This window comes from Pundamilia nyererei, unplaced genomic scaffold, assembly GCF_000239375.1.
Source record: "Pundamilia nyererei isolate P.nyererei 1_Seehausen unplaced genomic scaffold, PunNye1.0 scaffold00020, whole genome shotgun sequence".
NCBI lineage: Eukaryota > Metazoa > Chordata > Actinopteri > Cichliformes > Cichlidae > Pundamilia > Pundamilia nyererei.
The window spans coordinates 4,303,607-4,322,393 of NW_005187421.1; the positions used below are offsets into that span (position 1 = coordinate 4,303,607).

Genomic DNA, 18,787 nt, shown 5'->3' on the forward strand with positions numbered 1-18,787 from the left:
AATGGATCTTTCATTTGACCAAAGCAGCCGACAGCCACAAGGCAAAAACCTTAAGATAAATAACATAAGCAGATGAGTGTGCTGCCATAAAGAAAATTCGGAGAATATCTTCAAAAGAACCCAGTCATATCTTCTTTTTAATCTTAATATGATATGATGGCAGGATACAAAGTTAAGCAGCCAGCTTTAGAGAATGTTGAACAGGCCGCTACAGAAGTCACCTCAGCTTTCACTTTGCTACTGTATTTGCATGTGGTTCACTTTAACTTCAAAATTAGGCCTCGGATCAGTGACGGTGCATAAGAAACCCATCAGTCAGTATAAGGGAATTAGCTCAAACATAACAACAACTTGATATTTCTATCAAAAGCATCCTGCAAGCTCCTGGCTTAGCTGGTGTAATCAGGTTAGCTAAACATCTCCCGTGAGGAAGTAATCTACTTTGATGCTGCCCGTCTGCTACCGAAACATTAAATTTCTGTCAGGCTATACAGTCTGAGCAGCAACCGCCAGCCCAGCCCACTCTGTAATTCAATTACATATGTTGACTCATGTCCTACTTAGCGTCCAGGCAGTCAACGGCCTGATTACGGAAGCCACAAATTGTCAAATACCAAACCTGAATAAACATTTATGTCTCTCAAAACCAGGAGGGTTGTAATTATGCTCTGTAACGTTATTTCAGAGGACATATGAAGTGTGGTGCAAGAGTTCAGCAACAAACTTCATTTCTCAGATCATCTGCATGGAAATTTGAACAGCTGCTGCAGTTCCAATTCTCAGTGAACTCATTGGACCCTGAACTCTTCCCAGAAGCTATAAACATTTAGGAAATAGAACAACGTCAATCCCTGCAAACACAGTGTTTGTTTGTAGGATTGGTTACAAAAATTATTTTGTATTTTTTTTTAAAGTATCTGGAATAAGCTGGATTTTTTTTTTCAATTTCAACTGACATTTTCTACCATCTATGTCATGCAGTTACTGAATGTACAGTGTGAACACCGATAGATATCCGAAGTGACCATAAAACTTTTATATACAGCACAGCACATGTGATGTATGCAAGTTAGCCACAATATTAGAACCACTAACTGAAGTATAGGAAATCATTTAATTACAGTTTATCTGCGCAATCCCACCAAAGCTGGAGCGACCAAACCCCAACAAACTAAATGTAGAGCAGAGTATCTTTTTGTGGAGATTCCTTATGATGACAGGTAAACACACACAAACTATTTAGACAGATCAATCATGCCATCAGAATATTTTTTTTTCTTAATTGTTCCCTAAATAACTGCAATTAGTATTAGTGGAGGTTAGACTTTTTTTGATTGTCTTAAGCAATAGTCTTTGTACACGTGTGTGCTCCCTTTTACTATAACAGTAATTGTTAAACTGCTAACTGTTACTACTAATGTTAAAGGATTCACTCTGCTTCAACATCACTCTGGGTTCTTGGCTAGCTGTCGGTGCAGATGCTTGCAAAGAATTGAAGTTGCGTTAGCAGCATAATGCAATTGTTTCTATCCAGGATGCAGTTTGCACTTCACAATCGGGCTCTCATCTTTTTGTACAATAAAAATAAAGTAACACTAGCGTCTATGTCCCCGCTGTAGACTGTTACACTATTTCCTCCTCTGGCACAGGGACTGGACAAGCTGATTGCAGAGCAAAGGCAAGCAGACTAACTATTCCAAGAGAACTTAATCAGTTCCCGATTCCCATCCGTAGGCCCCACGCCACAACCCACGGCAAAGTCCCCACTTACACAGGTGCTGTTTCCATGCTTATGAGCCATTTTGGTAGCAACTGGTGTACCTGTTCACAGTAATGGTTGCTTTTAATGTTGAGATTGCTCAGTGTATATACATTGGTGGCAATCTTCTTCTCTTAAACTATACATACGGGCCACATAAATTGACTGATTTTTATATAGTGCTTTTCTACTTTAACTGAACACTCAAAAGGCTTTAAATTACATGTCTCATTCATCCAGTCATACAAACACTAAGTGCTTTCTAACACCAGAGAACAACTAGGGGTTCAGGATCTTCCCAGGGATTCTTTAGAATACAGACTGGAGCAGCCAGGAATCAAACCACCAGCCTTCCAATTAATAGATGATCTGCTCTGACTCCTGAGCTACAGCCAGTCCCAGTACAGGGAGACATACATGCGAGTTTGGTCTGAAGGGAAATAGACCATAAAAATAAGAAATGCAATTTCAATATTTTGCCTCACTGTTTCTCCATTCAGTCTGTCAACTCTGCTCCCTCTAACCAGGAAAACACAAGGGCTTGTCTCCTTGGTGTAACCATGTTACTTTTGTGTGCTGACATTAATGGTTTGGAAAACCACTCTCATGACACAATTCATTCTTAAAAACTTCAAAAATTGTGCTCTCCTTCTCTGCAGTTTTCACACTTTGAAAAGCAAACCACTGAGCCAGACAGGATGGCTCACTGGCGCCTTTGGCGAGCTGGTTCTGACCCGTGGGCCGTATGTTTGACACCCACCAGACTGATGGAGCAATTATGGCGTGACTGAATGTAATGTAACATAAACTTACACAGCAAAAACTCTATTTGTGCAGTTTTTATACAAACAGCAACAGCCTGCCTCCTGATGACCACATTTCCAGTCATGTATCTGCCAGTAATTACAAAATAAGTATTAATGTTCTGGTTCATGAATGTAAAATAATATGCTGTTCATGTTGTCATTAATTTACTTATTTGTAACCCTTAATTTATCCAAATGCTGTTTAACCATTCGATAATTATTACCAGTCTATAATATCTGAATTATATTTCTCTAAACAGAGTCATTGAAGATGGAAAATTTTTGATGTATTGGTTTCCACAGTGAATTAATTCAAGTGTTGCAACCCTCTTTCTGAAATATTAAAATCAATTTGTGTACTTATTTTATATATTTTTCAGGAGTGGCTTTGTCCCGTATTCACTATAGTGTTGCAGTTTGTTCGGAAGTACCATAATCTAGCCACTAGATGGAGCGACTCACCTATGACTTGGACGCTCGCTGTACCTTACATTATATGCAAATATCCTACTTGATCGCATGATTCAGTGAAGAAAAAAACTTACTAATAAAGCTCTAATAAACTCTTAATTATAACATCTTTCGAAAGAACGTGGCCTTAATATATATAATATAAATAAGAATTATTTTTTGTATGTTAATAGTTCTTCTGCAGTTCAAACGCAATATGTTATTTAATAATGATTCATCTGAATTGTCATTTTAATTCAAGCAGCTATTTCCAAAGCAGCTTGTGAAATTTCGACTTTTCTTTAAGTTCGTGCAGACTTTATTGTGTTTTGTTCACCATCTTTATATTTGAAATCGTTTATACATTCTGAAAATGTGGTCTGGCATGTCAAAGAGGACTTTACAGCGCCCTGAATGGTTTTAAAATGATTATTTTGAAGAATTTCACCTCGTTTTATGCAAAGAATTTGTTAAACTATGCCTTTACTGTATACATTTATATTCTATATAAATAGTTTCTGTGGTGATCACTGTCTCCTTTTTTCTGCAGAAAAGATAATATGTCTCATATTATTTGACAATTAAGATCTCTTGGGGCATCCTTACCTGTCGTGTTTGACTGACGTCCTCTTCCACAAGCGGGGATAGCGAGCTGTACTCCACAATAGAGGAGGAAAGGCTGTGGGCGGGCAGGCAGGAGCACCGCTATCCAATGGGACTGGGGATGGGAGGGAGTTTGGCGAACTCCGGCTTTGTTCTAACTTACTGGGACTCCAGCACAATATGACTGAAGCGTCTGCACCGTTATTCTACGGGACGGTGCGTAGGCTCGCTCGCCTGCATACACTTAACACCGCTGACTTGCGCTCCAACTTTGGATAAACTTTTTTTTTACGCATCTCCAAGGAGTCGGGAACTTTTATTTTCTTTTGTCTTTCATGGGATTGTCTGATTTCTTCTTGAAAATGCTATTTAAAGAGTTGAAATGAGACTTTCCTGAGCTGCAGGAATCATTCTCTCCGTTTAGAGGATCTTTTTGCAATTAAACGGCGCGGTGCGCAGGATAAAATAACACTTCTGGAGCACTTTGGTACACTGACTAAGCGTGGAAAGAGTTTCTCGTTGAGTTTTGTCTGCACATTTTCTGGAATACAATGATTTAGTGACTCGTCCAAACTCAGTAAAGTTGATGCATCATAGGCATGAACTCTGTCTGAGAAAGGTGGACTGGCTAACTGACCATGGCGCTCACAGGTATGGGCTCAGGCCGGCTTCATTTGATTCTACTGATGTTATGGACTCTGTCGCGGTACTCAGCATCCAGCCAAGTCCGTCAAGAGTTTCAAGTCCTAGAGGAACAGCCCATTGGCACCTATGTGGGCACGATAGGGACCAAGCCCAGCTTCACGTACCGCTTCAGCGAAAATCACAAACTTTTTGCAATTAACGCCACCACGGGAGTCATTTCCACTTCATCTGTGATTGACAGAGAGGTTTTGCAAAGTGATGTCATCAACGTTGTGGTGCTGTCCAGCCATCCCACCTACCCTACTGAGGTCAGGATAGTAGTTTTGGATATTAACGATAACTCCCCGGTGTTTCCAGACGCGTCAATTGTCGTGTCTTTTAAGGAGGACGCCAGCAGCGGCAGGCAAGTGATCCTGGACACTGCTACAGATTCCGACATAGGAAGTAACGGAGTCGATCACACCACGTACAGAATAGTGAAAGGCAACGAGCAGAGGAAATTCCGCTTGGATATTACAGTCAATCCTAGTGGAGAGGGGGCATTCTTGCACCTTGTTTCAACCGGAGGCTTGGACAGGGAAGTTACTCCCTTCTACCAGCTCCTGATTGAAGTCGAGGACAAAGGAGAGCCGAAAAAGTTTGGCTACATGCAAGTAAACGTCACTATTCAAGACATAAATGACAACCCCCCGATTTTTGAGCAGGACCAGTATCAAACCAGTGTTTTTGAGGATGCAGCTGTAGGTTCAAGCATCCTGCAGATTACAGCATCAGATCAGGATGAGGGAGCAAATGCCGAGATCAGGTACTTTTTAGATGATGGGACACCTTTCCAAATTGACCCCAAAGCAGGTACTATTATAATAAAAGAAGGTTTGGATTATGAGAGTAAAAAAGAATATTCTCTGACTATTCATGCTGTAGATAATGGAGTGCCCTCTCTGTCAGGCAGAACAGAAGCCACTATCAAACTTTTGGATGTGAATGATAATGACCCTGTCGTGAAATTCCGTTATTTTCCCACTACTTCTAAATTTGCCTCTGTAGATGAAAACGCACAGATTGGCACAGTTGTGGCTTTGCTTACCGTTTCAGATGCAGACTCCTCTACAGCTAATGGTAACATATCTGTTTCAATCTTAGGAGGCAACGAGCAGAGGCACTTTGAAGTGCACAAATCTCCTGTGCCCAATTTAAGTCTGATCAAAGTGGCCAGTGTGTTAGACAGAGAGAGAATTTCCTCATACAACTTGACTGTGTCTGTGTCAGACAACGGTAAACCTATGGCTAGGTCTTCTTTTGCTAGTCTGGTTATTTTTGTGAATGATATCAATGATCACCCACCCATATTTCAGGAGACGGTGTACAGAGTAGATATCAGTGAAGATATACCAAAAGGCAGCTACATTAAAGGGGTTTCTGCAACAGATGGTGACTCTGGGCAGAATGCCAACCTGCGCTACTCCCTTGTGTCTGGAAATGCTTTGGGCTGGTTCTCCATCAGTGAAAACAGTGGTCTGGTAACCAGTGCTGCTTTGCTGGATAGAGAAATAGCATCTGAAATTGTGCTCAATATTAGTGCCAAAGACCAGGGGCTGCAGCCCAAAATGTCTTACACTAAACTGATAGTCAACATCACAGATGTGAATGACCAAGTGCCTACATTTACACAGAGCACCTATCATGTTTCACTGGTGGAGCACGCTCCAGCCGGCACAGAACTGGTGGTGCTGTCTGCCTCAGATGACGACCTTGGGGCCAATGGAACTATCCGGTTTTCATTTGATGCAGAGACGCCAGCCAGCGTCCAGGAGCTGTTTCGCCTGGATGTCGTGTCAGGGCGATTAAGCACAGGCGTGGAGCTTGACAGGGAGGATCAGGCCTCCTACTTACTCCACATCCAGGCAGCAGATGCAGGCAGCCCCCCTTTGCACTCTGTAGGAAAAGTCAATATCACCCTTTGGGATATCAATGACAATAGGCCAGTTTTCTATCCTGTACAGTATTTTGCAAATGTGAAAGAGAACGAGCCCTCTGGTTCTTATGTAACCACGGTTTCAGCCACAGACCCCGATTTGGGTAGGAACGGCACAGTCAAATATATAATTACAGCTGGAGACTCTTCCAAATTCCGCATTAATAGCAATACAGGCAAAATTACCACACTGGTGCCCCTGGATAGAGAGGAGAAAACTGCTTACCAGTTGCAGGTGACAGCAGCAGATGGTAGTGGCCTGCGCTCACACACACCGGCCATTGTGACTGTAACTGTAATAGACACACAGGATAATCCACCAGTGTTCAGCCAGAAAGTGTACAGCTTTGTCATGTTTGAAAATGTAGGTGTTGGGACAGTTATAGGGACAGTGTCAGCAACCACAGTTGATTTAAATACAAACATTTCATATCTGATCACCTCAGGAGACCAGAGAGGGCTTTTTGCTGTCAACAGTGCAGGTCAGATCACAGCATCAAGCCAGATAGACAGAGAGGAGCAGGGCTTTTATCAACTCAAAGTTGTAGCCAGAGCTGGGGAGATCACAGGAGAGGCCTTTGTTAACATAACTGTAAAGGACTTAAATGATAATGCTCCTCATTTTATTCACGCGGTGGAGCATGTGAGCGCAGTGGAAAACTGGAGCACAGGTCATGTAATATTCCAGGCCAAAGCTTCAGATCCTGATGAAGGTGCAAATGGCATGGTGGTCTACAGCCTCAAACAAAACCCCAAAGGACTGTTTCATATTCATGAGAAGCATGGCCTCATCACGCTAACCGGGCCGCTGGAGATCACGACAAGTTCCTATGAGATTGAAGTCATTGCATCAGACACGGGAGTCCCTCAGCACACCTCCAGCCTCATCCTCATCGTCAGCGTATACGACGTCAACGACAACTCACCTGTATTTGACCAGCTCTCATACGAGGTCATCATCCTGGAATCTGAGCCTGTCAACAGCCGTTTTTTTAAAGTGGAGGCCACTGACAAAGACTCCGGTCTCAATGGCGAGATTATGTATGACATCGCTGGTGGGAACACAGGTGATGTGTTTGGCATTTTTCCAGACGGGCAGTTGTACATCAAAGCGGAGCTGGACAGAGAAATCCAGGACAGATATAACTTGGTGGTTACAGCCAAAGACAGGGCTGTGGAGCCGCTGAGTGCCACTGTAAATGTAACAGTGATTCTAGATGACGTAAATGATAATCGTCCTCTCTTTAACAGCACCAATTATGTGTTTCATTTTGAGGAAGAACAGAAGAGAGGGTCGCTTGTTGGGCAGGTTTTTGCTGAGGATAAGGACTTTGGCCCAAACAGTGAGGTCAGATACACATTTGAGACTCCACAGCCCAACTTTGAGCTGAATGCCATCACAGGGGAGTTGACGAGCACTTTGCAGTTGGACCGGGAGTCACTCATGAGACAAAGAGGCGCCGCTGTGTTCAGTTTTGTGGTTGTCTCGTCAGACCAGGGTCTCCCCAAACCCCTTAGAGACCAGGCCAAAGTGCAAGTTTACATACAAGACATCAACGACAACCCGCCCAAGTTCACCAAAGACATATTCCAGGCCTCCATCTCTGAATCAGCTCAAAACATGACACAGCTGCTACGGGTCTCTGCCTCAGATGTGGATGAGAACAAAAATGGACTGGTCCGCTATCACATCGCTGAAGGCAACGAGGAAGGCCAGTTCACAATCGATAGTAGCTCTGGACAGGTGACTTTGGTTGGAAAACTTGACTATGAATCCACATCTTCATATTCACTAAAAATCATAGCTGTCGATGCTGGGGCTGTGCCCTTATCCTCCTCTTGTATGCTTAGCATTAGCATCTTGGATGAAAATGATAACTCCCCCATCTTCCCTAAATCCTCACTGTCGGTTGACGTCCTGGAGAACATGAGGCTAGGGGAACTGGTGGCCTCTGTGACCGGCACCGATGCAGATTCGGGTCAGAATGCAGACATAACGTACAGCATCACAGCCACAAACAACCATGGCACTTTCAGCATCAGCCCTAACACTGGCAGCATTTTTTTGGTTAAAAAGCTGGATTTTGAAACGCAGTCATTTTACAAACTCAACATCACTGCAAAGGACAATGGCAGACCTCCCCGCTCCTCATCCATTCCTGTGGTTATTCGTGTCAGGGACTTTAATGACAACCCTCCCATATTTACCCCTGGAGACATTTTCAAATCCATCCCTGAAAATCTTCCTATCTCTGTCTCAGTTATGACCATTACAGCTCAGGACACAGATGCAGACATAAACGGCCAGCTGCAGTACTCGATTATTCAGCAGATTCCACGGGGAAACCACTTCAGCATTGACCCAAGCACTGGGCTTATATACACCAGCAAGGAAATTGACAGAGAGTTCTCAAATCTCTTTGAGTTGACAATCAAAGCCACTGACCAAGCAGTTCCAGTTGAATTTCGTCGCTATGCCCTGAAAAATGTAACAATATGGGTCACGGACCTTAATGATAATGTTCCCACTTTTGTGTCCCAGAATGCACTTGTGGCTGAGCCTAACATAGTCATCGGCTCCATCTTGACCACAGTGGTGGCCTTTGACCCGGACGATGGTGCGAATGGGGAGGTGGAGTATGAGCTTGTGGAAGGTGACTCGGACACTTTCATCATGGACAGGTACAGTGGGGATATTCGCCTGGCGTCCCAGCTGGTTCCATCCCGACTCATGTACACCCTCACAGTGTCAGCCACGGACCACGGCACTGACCGCAAGACCTCCAGAACTGAGCTGACCATCATCCTTCAAGGAGTGGATGGACCTGTCTTCTCCCAGCCCAAATACATCACCATCCTCAAAGAGGGCCAGCCACCGGGCACCAACGTCATCTCCCTGGATGCCTCGAGTCCTAGAGGCTCTGCAACCAAAGTGGAGTATTTCATTGTGGCGGTGCGCAGCGGCGGAAAAGCTGTGGGTCGCCTTTTCACCATCGGCCGACACACAGGAGTGATACAGACAGCTGCAGAGCTGGATCGAGAACAGGGGTCTGACCTCTACCTGGTGGATGTGTACGCCATTGAGGCAGACGCCAGCCAGCCGAGAACACAGCGTGCTGAGGTAAGGACACTGCTGACTTTTCTATTCTCTGCAGGTACTGGAAAGCCACCTTATATTTTGCACTATTGGTCTACTTGATCTGTTTGGCAGGAAAAGGGCATGAACTCACCCACTGGCACTTGTTAGAGACATTTGGATTAAATAAATGTAATAAGCAAAGTTGGAGGGTGGGTGACTGTCCAAGTCACACATAAAACAGAGCCACCAATTGCATTTGGGTGTGCATTCATTTTTTCTTTTTTTACACACACACTTTGCAATATATTAAATCATAATTTTGTTGGACACGACTAAGAAAACCTTGTTCTTTGGCGTGATAACTTTATTGTTCTCGTTTCCAAAGCATTCTAGCCATAACAATTCATCTTGAGTGTGGCTCCTCTAATATTTGAGTCTCGGAAAGGAAATGAGCATTGCATGTCTTCTGCGGAAGCTCCTCTAGCGCTTTCCTGAACTGAAATATTCTTATCAGCAGGTTATGAACTGCACAAATCAAAGAAAGACCACTTTTTAATTTCCCTACAGTTGACATAATTCATTCAAGGCTGCTCAATTTCAAGACCCACAATGGTTTCTTTTGTGTGTGAAGCAGAAATGAAAAGGAGAGCCATTCATTCGGTGTTCCAGTACAGGTATGCATCATCAGCACTGGTATTACTTTGAGCCTTAGGGCCTAAGGCTGTTTTGGCACTGGGGTGGTCTTTGGGTGCCTTTATACCACCAGGAACTGCTCCATAGGCAATAAGTGACCATTAAAATTAGTTGACCTCTTAAGACTTTGTAAAAGGATCAGGACAGAGAGAATGAAATTTAAGCTGTCCATTGAGTTTCTTCGCATTATGCGATGCACTGTTTTTAGGTTTTCTCTGAAGGAGATGGAGTTAATTCTCTCAAGTGTCATGTGGAAACCCTAAGGCCAGTTTGGGTGACTAATACCTAGCTGCTAGTCAAATTAAAAGCAAATGTGATTCTATATATGTTTTTGAAATTTTAGCCAGGGCTTAAAATACCATGTTGTTACAGACTCGATGACACACATACCTCATATATTTAAAGAAAAAATGTGTTTCGTGTTAGTGCATTTCTGAGGATGCCTGATGCAAAATGATTTAGGAGTTTAGGATTAGCAGTTCAAGATTGATGCCTTTTCAACCAAGACACATATTGAAACTGAAATCCAATACAGCAATCTGTTATTTGGAGACAAACTCACATATTATTGAAATCAAGGATTACTTGGCAAAATCGTGTTAGCAGAGTTAACTTAAAAGTTTGCCCAGGCCAAATGGGAATATCAAATGTTCTCTCACTTTGCCTGCAGCAAAGATGGCAATCTACTTTCCTGCAGACTCTGCTGTCGGGCTAATGAGAGAATATAGTGCTTCACTGCTTCATTCCCAAACGTTAAACTCTAGATTGGTTTCATGCTAAGTTTGAACTTTCTCACCCCTTGGAGAGATGACTTTACCATACCACCTGGCCGAGTAGTCAATCTCTCCCGTTTGAGAAGCGTGAGATCTAATAACGTAGTGGAATTCAAATGACCGTCCACATTTGGATACACGGGCTGGTTTTTGTGCTGCAAGGCAATAAGCAGTCGGTTTTATGACCACATTTTTTTAACAGCACAGATGAACAGGTTCTGTTCATACTGTTTGGGTCTCCTCTGTCAATGGGACCTCAATGCACAGTGTGGTACAACAATGTAAACCTTCTGACTTAGACTAATGTTTTTCCAGTGCAGTGTTTATACACCAGATACCCGGTAGCAACTTGGGGAGTATTTCCATCCAAGAGGTTATGACCCTTTCACATTCTCCATTTCCCATTTTCCCCATTGATTGGATGCATGAGAGAAAGCTGGCATTTTCTCCTGCACTGTGCACCACGTGTGATGTTTTGGAAACACTTAAACACAGAGAATCTAGTTGGACATGCTTTATCAGTGGCTGCAATCTCAAACAGCTCGGGATGTTTGTCAGTAATTGTTGGTTGGTGCCTTCTGGCAAACATCTGGGTCATATGTAATATCCAGTGAGGTCTTCATTTAACCAAACAGCGATTCTACTTAAAGTTTGTTAATCATATTTTTGCTGTTGTCATTTTGCATTTGGAAATGTTTTTCCTATGACTTCATTACCCAGAGATCTGAGTTTCTTTCTCCTATTTCCTACTTTGGGTAAATATGCTGGGGAAAACATGTCTTGGCGGCAGCTTTATCTATTGTTGATGAATTCATTGAGTGTTTAGAAGGATGTTTTTCATTTGAGTCAAAGTTTTGATTCATCACATCCTGGAATGTACGTGTTTAAAGGCGAAGAAATATGTTGGTTCCACTTTGGGCCATCGGCAACATGACAGAAGGTGTTTATAAGCTAGACGAAACACCTGCGATTAGGGTTTATATGTTAACCGCCTAAAGTAAAATGGCCATTACATGCAAATGTCACCTGCCATGTGACAGTGGGGCTGCAGCAGACTATTGTTTATTATTGTTCTTTAGAATGGCAAAAGCATCCATCAAAATGACCCAGAAACTGTGTCTTGTATATTAAAGTCATATTTCGGCATTACTCAGAGTCATAGCCTTTGATCAGTAAACGCTAAGTGACTGAACAGTTTGCTGGTTCTTAGAGGAGAAATGAAACTGTAGTTGCAAAAGCAACTCTGTCTATCTCCACTGTCTGTATTGCACTTTCTGGGTAAAATATGTCTTTGTACCCTTTAAATGAACTTAAGCATCCTAGACATGTCACACAGCTTCCATTTGTGTTGGCAGTTTTTGCAGACTTTTCATTGCCACCTTTCAAAATCTATTTTTTCTTCTTTTTCAAGTTGCATATTTGGTTGGAGCATTCCTTTGCATAAAGGAGTGAATGCTGTTGTAGAAACCAGAGGTCTTACTGGTCTCTGTTTCTTATCCTCTCTGCACACTCTCCCTTCATCACCCTCCTCCTCACATTCAGATGCATCAGCCCCTATACAATGTAGTGCTACAACTGTTTTCTTAACTCACTGTGAATCAAAATGAAGTGCTGTTTTTTGGACAGACCCTCAAGTGCCACGTCAGGCCTTGCCCCCTCCTCCTAAAGGCATTGTTCCCCCCTTAAAAGTAAACACAGTCGCAGTGTTGAACAGGCCTTCCTTTGTTTTACTTTCGCGGATAAAGTGTTGCGCTGCCCCGGCCGCGATTCGAGAGGCTTTTATTATTTTTTTGTCTATGCCAGCGTCTTTCCTTGGCAGATTTAGGCATGTGTATGGATGCCCCTGTCAGCCAGCTTTCCTCCCCTGTCTGCACCACTGAGCGACGCACAGTCAATCTGTTTGGGCTCATGAAACTGAGGAAAGAAAAGAGTGTTTTGGGAGGGTTGTGGACATGTCAGACGGTATTATTGGGAGTTGTGGGAATAAAGGAAGAGGTGGGGTGACGGGAAGCGTTATTAGGAGGGTGTTCGAAGTGCCAGACACAGGGACCCTTGCAAGGACATGGGAAGTGAGAGGCACAGTTGTGGTCCAGGATCATGTTCCAAGCAGGTTCAAGAAAGAGGGATCAGTCTGCTAGCAGGTTTTGGACATCATAGTCGGGGAATGCAGTCAGATACTAGGCTCAAATTAGTGTTGGTCTATTGTTATGGATAGTTTGAACTCCATTACTGTAGATTCATCATCCCCTCCTCGTTAAAGCTGTATATCTTCATGTCTTTACATCTCATTTGTATCTGCGTGCCTGTTTTGTGTCTCTGAGAAACTGCTTGTAGTCTCACTGTCAGATTCATAAATCTCAATGGTAGCAAAATGTCAAAGTCCTTTCGCTTTTTCCATATTTCATGATGCTCAAGCTCCTCTAATGTGAATTCTGAGGGAAATGTGATCAGAGGCATCGTTGGGGTTGTAGAGAAGACAAAAAAAGCTTCCCTGAAATACAAAACCTGTAAAGCCATCCAGGTCAGCGAGGCAGGAGAACAAGGTCACGTACATGATGATGTGATATGCATGCTGGTTCTTCTTTGTGCATTCGTGTCGTTTTGTGAGCGTAATAAAGGCTGAAATATTGATGACTACAGTTTCCACAGAAAAGAGGGAATATTATTACCGATAACTCCAGCTGTGCATTTAAATTTCCTGCATCAAAAAAAAATAGGAAAAAATGCTTTCATTAGATTTGAGTCATATGCAAGTTTAGTATGAAAATTTCATGTTTCTCAGAAGGCTCATTTTACAAGAACTGGATGAAAAATGATGCAGAACAAACTGCATCCTTGTGTATTGTAATTCATGCTTTAATTGCGATATTTTTCTTATGCACATGTGCTTGAGAGAGGGTGGTAATACACTATTCTAGCCATTACCCGGGTTGTAATTCACCCCGTAATCTGGCTGGACAAGCGATTTAAAATGGTGACCGAAGAGGTGACGCATCTGCTCAGCTCTCCTGGTAGGTGGTCTCTTCGGGTTTTGGGTGAACCTGTGAGTGAACTGGTGTTGGGGAGTGCCGGTTGTCTCAGAGCGTCTATTCGTTTTAACGAGACGCAATCGCTATAAAAGCTGAATAAACATTCACTCATGCGTAGACGCCTGCAAGCAAATGCTGCCAGAAACACACACACACACACACACACACACACTGACCACAATCTCACACAGACTCATGAGCAGAAATATGAAATGGTAGCAACAGTCAAAATAATTGTTTAATTTTAATTAGTATGATTATGTTACTGTCAAATAAGATCATTGAGAGCTCTTTTCTGCGGATTCAAAGTCAAACTCATGGCGGCCTTTTATTGTATTGAACTGTCTGTTTGCGTTTGCCTTTTATTTTGTGCTTTGCTGAAATTTTGCTTGTTTTACGTTCTTACAGATGCTTGTATTAGTGATGAAGATCAAAAATACTGTGCTATATGTTTTTTTTTCTGAAGAGCTCTTGTACGCTAGAGTAGTTGCTACAGCAGGCCTCCTCAACATATGACTTTTTTCTCATAACACAGCTCATAACACACACTTATGAAACTCGGGCCTGAAAGGTCAAGACCTGGATCATATTGTTCGGCTGTGCCATGTTCTATAAAGTTAAGCCAACCATCGCATTAGTAATGAAACGGCTAAAGTAACCCTTTTTTTGGCACAGAAACTGGTAAATCCCACAACTCACTTTCAGTTTTTCACCTGTTAAAATGAATAAGGAGTCAGATTCTTTAATCATGGTATAATCATAAATGAATCTCCATGTGTTGTGTAGCAGTTAGGCTTGAAACTTTCCTTTATGTTATAGTTGAATAGTTAGAGTTAGAACTGGATCAGGTAACTCTGAACCATCCATTAGAAAGGCGGCTGTGGGTTCAGGCTCCTGGGGGACGTCCCATGATGCACTGAGCATTTATTCTCCACTTTGTCTTTTCACTCACGTTGTGTATGTATGCCACTACTGCAGCGGTCCCCAACCCCCGGGCCTCGGACCGGTACCGGTCTGTGAGTTGTTTGGTACCGGCCACGAGAGTTGAGGCTCAGGTGTGAAATGTGTGGTTTTCAGGGTTTTTATCGGTTTTCAGCGTTATTTTGTTATCGTTTTTATCGCTAACTCGGTTTTCCTGGGTCTCTTCACGTGTGTTATGAATAACTCTTCTTTTTTTCAGTACCGGTGCTAGTTTTATTTTGTTGTATTTTTCCGCGACACCTTAAAGGCCGGTCCGTAAAAATATTGTCGGGCATAAACCGGTCCGTGGCGCAAAAAAGGTTGGGGACCGCTGCACTACTGCATGTCATTACCTTTTTTAAAAAAATTAATAGTTGTGTTTTGTCCTTGTCTCTCTACGCTTGTATTTTTTTTCACTTTGTCCTTCCCCTCACCTTCCAACCATTAAGAGGAAATGGCTGCCACTCCCTGAACAGGGTTGTGATCTCTTCCTGTTAAAAGGGAGTTTTTCATCCCTACCATGCCAAGTGCTTTCACATAGGGGAATGTTTGATTGTCTCTAATATTTTAAGGTTTTCCTTGGAATATAAAGTGCTTTTCCTAGCTCATAAAAGTTCTTAAATGTTAAATATTGTGCAAAAACAGACAATTAAAATAAAGTTCAATCAAGAAGTCAGGAACAGAGTCATATTATGTATCTGACCTGCAGTTCAACTCAGTCTTTTGGTATTTGGGAATTTGCAATGGTGCTTTGGACACATGTCGAATCCAGTAAAATAAACTGACATCCAAGTAAACGACATCACTGTTAAGATTTCACTGGCATTGTCTGAACTTTCTAACACTCATTGTATTGTCTTCTGCGGGAAACTGAATTGTGCTGGTGTGGTAACCCTGCCCTGTTCTACTCTAAACAGGTTAAAACAAAAATTATTTACATATTCTATTTAAAAGAAAAAATGGCTAACCGCTAAATTATGTTCGTGAAAGGAATGTACGTGTGTATTAAAAGAAAAATCTTTAACTCTGCAGTTGACTGTCCACAACTTTAAAAAAAAAAAAAAAAAGTTTTTCCCCCTGCTCTGCCTCATGAAAAGTCAATGCAGGACCTTCGGTTAGAATAATAAATGAATGCGGCCAGAGCTGTGCATGCTCTGCAGAGTTTTGCATCATTGCGTTTATTTTCACTTCAGAGATTCATTTCTCTTGTTGTGTGACTTTGATTGTCATGCCTCATTTGGGAGGGGGTCATTCCTCTGTCTTAAGCACACATGCTCGGACCAAATGTGCGACTGAAATAGTATTAATCTCCGCTGGGAATGCCTTTCTCCTTTGGTCTGCAGGATCTGGCGCGATCAAAAGGGAGACCTTTATTGTTTGGTACTGTAGCAGGTGGGATTTCTTCAAGTGCAATCAGAAAGGTCGATGTGAAGCTGTGATCTAAAGTTTCCAACCTTTCCAGTCACTCAACCGCAAAAAAGTTAGATTGGGAGTAGCTGAAGTGGGAATGATCAGGTAGAGCTATGATTTGGTTTGTACATTTTGCCTGAGCAAGTGCTACATAAGGATATAAATCTTTGAGAGTATGACTACATCCCTGTGATTTCTTCATCACTCCTCTCTGCTCTGCTCTGACTGTGAAGGGACCATAAAATATACCCAAGTCTCTCCAGCTGAAAAAAAAATGTTCCACTACTTTCACTTGTAAAACGAATGGAGTTTGAGAGAGAGAGAGAGAGAGGCAGAGTGGTGGGTTGATTTTGGCACATATTCTCAGTGGTAATAATGGATCCCAGCTACAGAATGATTTGTTCTTCCACGTGACTTACCGAGCTCTCTAGCATCAACAAACACTCCACATGCAGAAATACACACAGCAAATTTCCATTGTTTTCAGAGCTCAGACTTGACTGTGGTGCCTGGTTGACCTGTTCGTCTGCTTTGTGTCCCAGAAAAAACAAAAAAGAGCTACTTGCTGCTATTTTGCTCATCTCACTTCCCTCTTCCTCACGTCCATCAGTGGCACCCCTTGAGTGACATTTGGTGCTTTTGGCTCACTCACAGATCCTCACATCTTCAGGGACATCAAACAAAAAGGACACAGAGAAGACTTCTGCTGTGCATGCAGAGTTCTCACGTGCACAGCAGAAATGCATAGCCCTCATCTCCCCTGCTTGCGGTAAGATGAGTGACCCGCAGGCAGGAAGGGGTATCTCCCACAGCCTGGGCAGATAATTTAGGATCTAGAGATGGAGGGAGGTGAAAGGAGGAGGGGTAAGGGGAGTTAAGGTTGGAGCTGGGAGAAAGGGAGGGAGGAGTGGAGTAGGACTTTAGTGTCAGGAGAAGGAGACAAGCAAAAGATAGACTGGCACCAGAGAGCAAGAGCTTGTGTTATTGTTATCTCCCATCTTATTTTACGAGTTTTCCATCAAGAGAGTCACTGTAGCTCATGCTCTGCGTGCGCCACACTTTTAACTTTATTAAGAGGTTAACCATACCGTGATTTAGAGTCTAAGCAGAACTTATTTTTTTATGTTTTGTAGCTGTGTTGTTGTGATAATATTACTTTTCAAGCTTGCAAAATCTTTGCAAGCTTTGTCTTGCTCAGTCTGCTGTGCAGGTCTTAACTCAAAAAATAAGCCAAGCTGCGGTTGATTTGCAGCTGTTTTCAATTTTAGAATTGAAATATTTCAGCTCTCAAAATGTCCCTGCATGACTTTTCCGGCACTCAATTTCTGTGCAAGTTGTTAGATTTTTAGAATCATGCAATGGAGTGTTAGTCGTAATTCTGTTCGTGCTCTTCATTTGACAGCTTTTTGGACGTTTCTTGGACTTTGAAAATCCGCTGACCAATCTAATGTGATCTAATGGGTTTTCCCCCCATATTATAGCTGATTTTAATGTTTTGTTTCTTTTTGTTTTCTAATCCTTTCTTTTTCTCCTCTTAGAATTGTGTACTGTGAATATTATGGAGTGCTATTGAGGTCATTACAGACTCACGCTGTGCAGCCAGACATTGTTTAAAACCACATCATAAATCAATATATCAGCCTTAATTTGATAGAAATGTGTACAATGTATTTTTTTTTAATAGCTTCAGCTGAGGAACCGAAAGAACAGCCTACGGCTGAGTGTTTAAAGGGTTGGTTCACCTAAAAAACAGAAATGTTATCGTTATTTGATGAACAAGTTAAAATAAGCCTAGAGAGAGATTAAAAAGATATTTATGTTTAAGGTTCTACTTAACTGACAGGTGCCTCTTATCGGGTGTTTCTGGGCAGATTGATTGCTTCTGAACCACCTTACAAACAATCAGAAAACTCAAGCTGCTTAAATTCCCCGTATACATCCTCCTCCACTGGGTTGTTTTGCTCAAACGCTGTGGTTGTTTGAGCACGTAGTCGAGTGCAACGTCCCGGGAAAATTGCTCGTGGTCACCAGGACAATAACTGGAGAGTATGAGCTTCACTTTGTAGGATTATTATCTCATTGAAGGAGATTCTTGGATCCGAGTTGTCTCCGTGCTGGCGCTGGTGCGCTGTATTTCCAAAGCAATAATCTTAAAGCATCTTTGATGGTGAAATCTCACAGAGTATGCTGGGTGCACGCTTCGCCTTCAAACGTTTCCGTCTTGCACGGCATACTGTGTGGCTCTGCATGGCAGCTAGCAAATGCTGGCCCTCGATAGCAAACAAAACACAGTGTTTACACAAATTTCGAACAACTGATCTGCTGTCAGAAACAGAGCAGCAAGAACTCCTGGCTTGAAATAGCTAACCATTTTGGTGAGCGCGGCCCTGCTCTCCCCTCCTTGGTTGGGTCAGTTTAATTGAAACCAGCTGGTGAGGGTTCTGGGTAGCGATGCGCGGGGTCGACTCAGCGTGACTCAGGCTTTTACCTGAGCTGCCCCCCTTTTGCTTTGTTGTCAGACAAAAGTTATGTTTTAAGTTTGTGATATCTCATGCAGCAGACTAAAGGAAAGTCTGACTGTTTTCAGCTCCTAAACGAGAGGGAA

At 42.6% G+C, this 18,787-nt stretch overlaps 1 protein-coding gene across 2 annotated transcripts in view; it reads left to right on the plus strand.

Moving 5' to 3' along the window:
- Window positions 1-3,816: 3,816 nt before the first annotated feature.
- fat4 (FAT atypical cadherin 4) overlaps window positions 3,817-18,787 on the plus strand; it is a 100,272-nt gene continuing 85,301 nt past the window's right edge. For both annotated transcript variants that reach the window (XM_005726559.1, XM_005726561.1), the window contains exon 1: window positions 3,817-9,359. In XM_005726559.1, coding sequence (XP_005726616.1) covers window positions 4,257-9,359 — 5,103 coding nt within the window. In that variant the 5' untranslated portion in view covers window positions 3,817-4,256. The remainder of the gene's footprint in view (window positions 9,360-18,787) is intronic.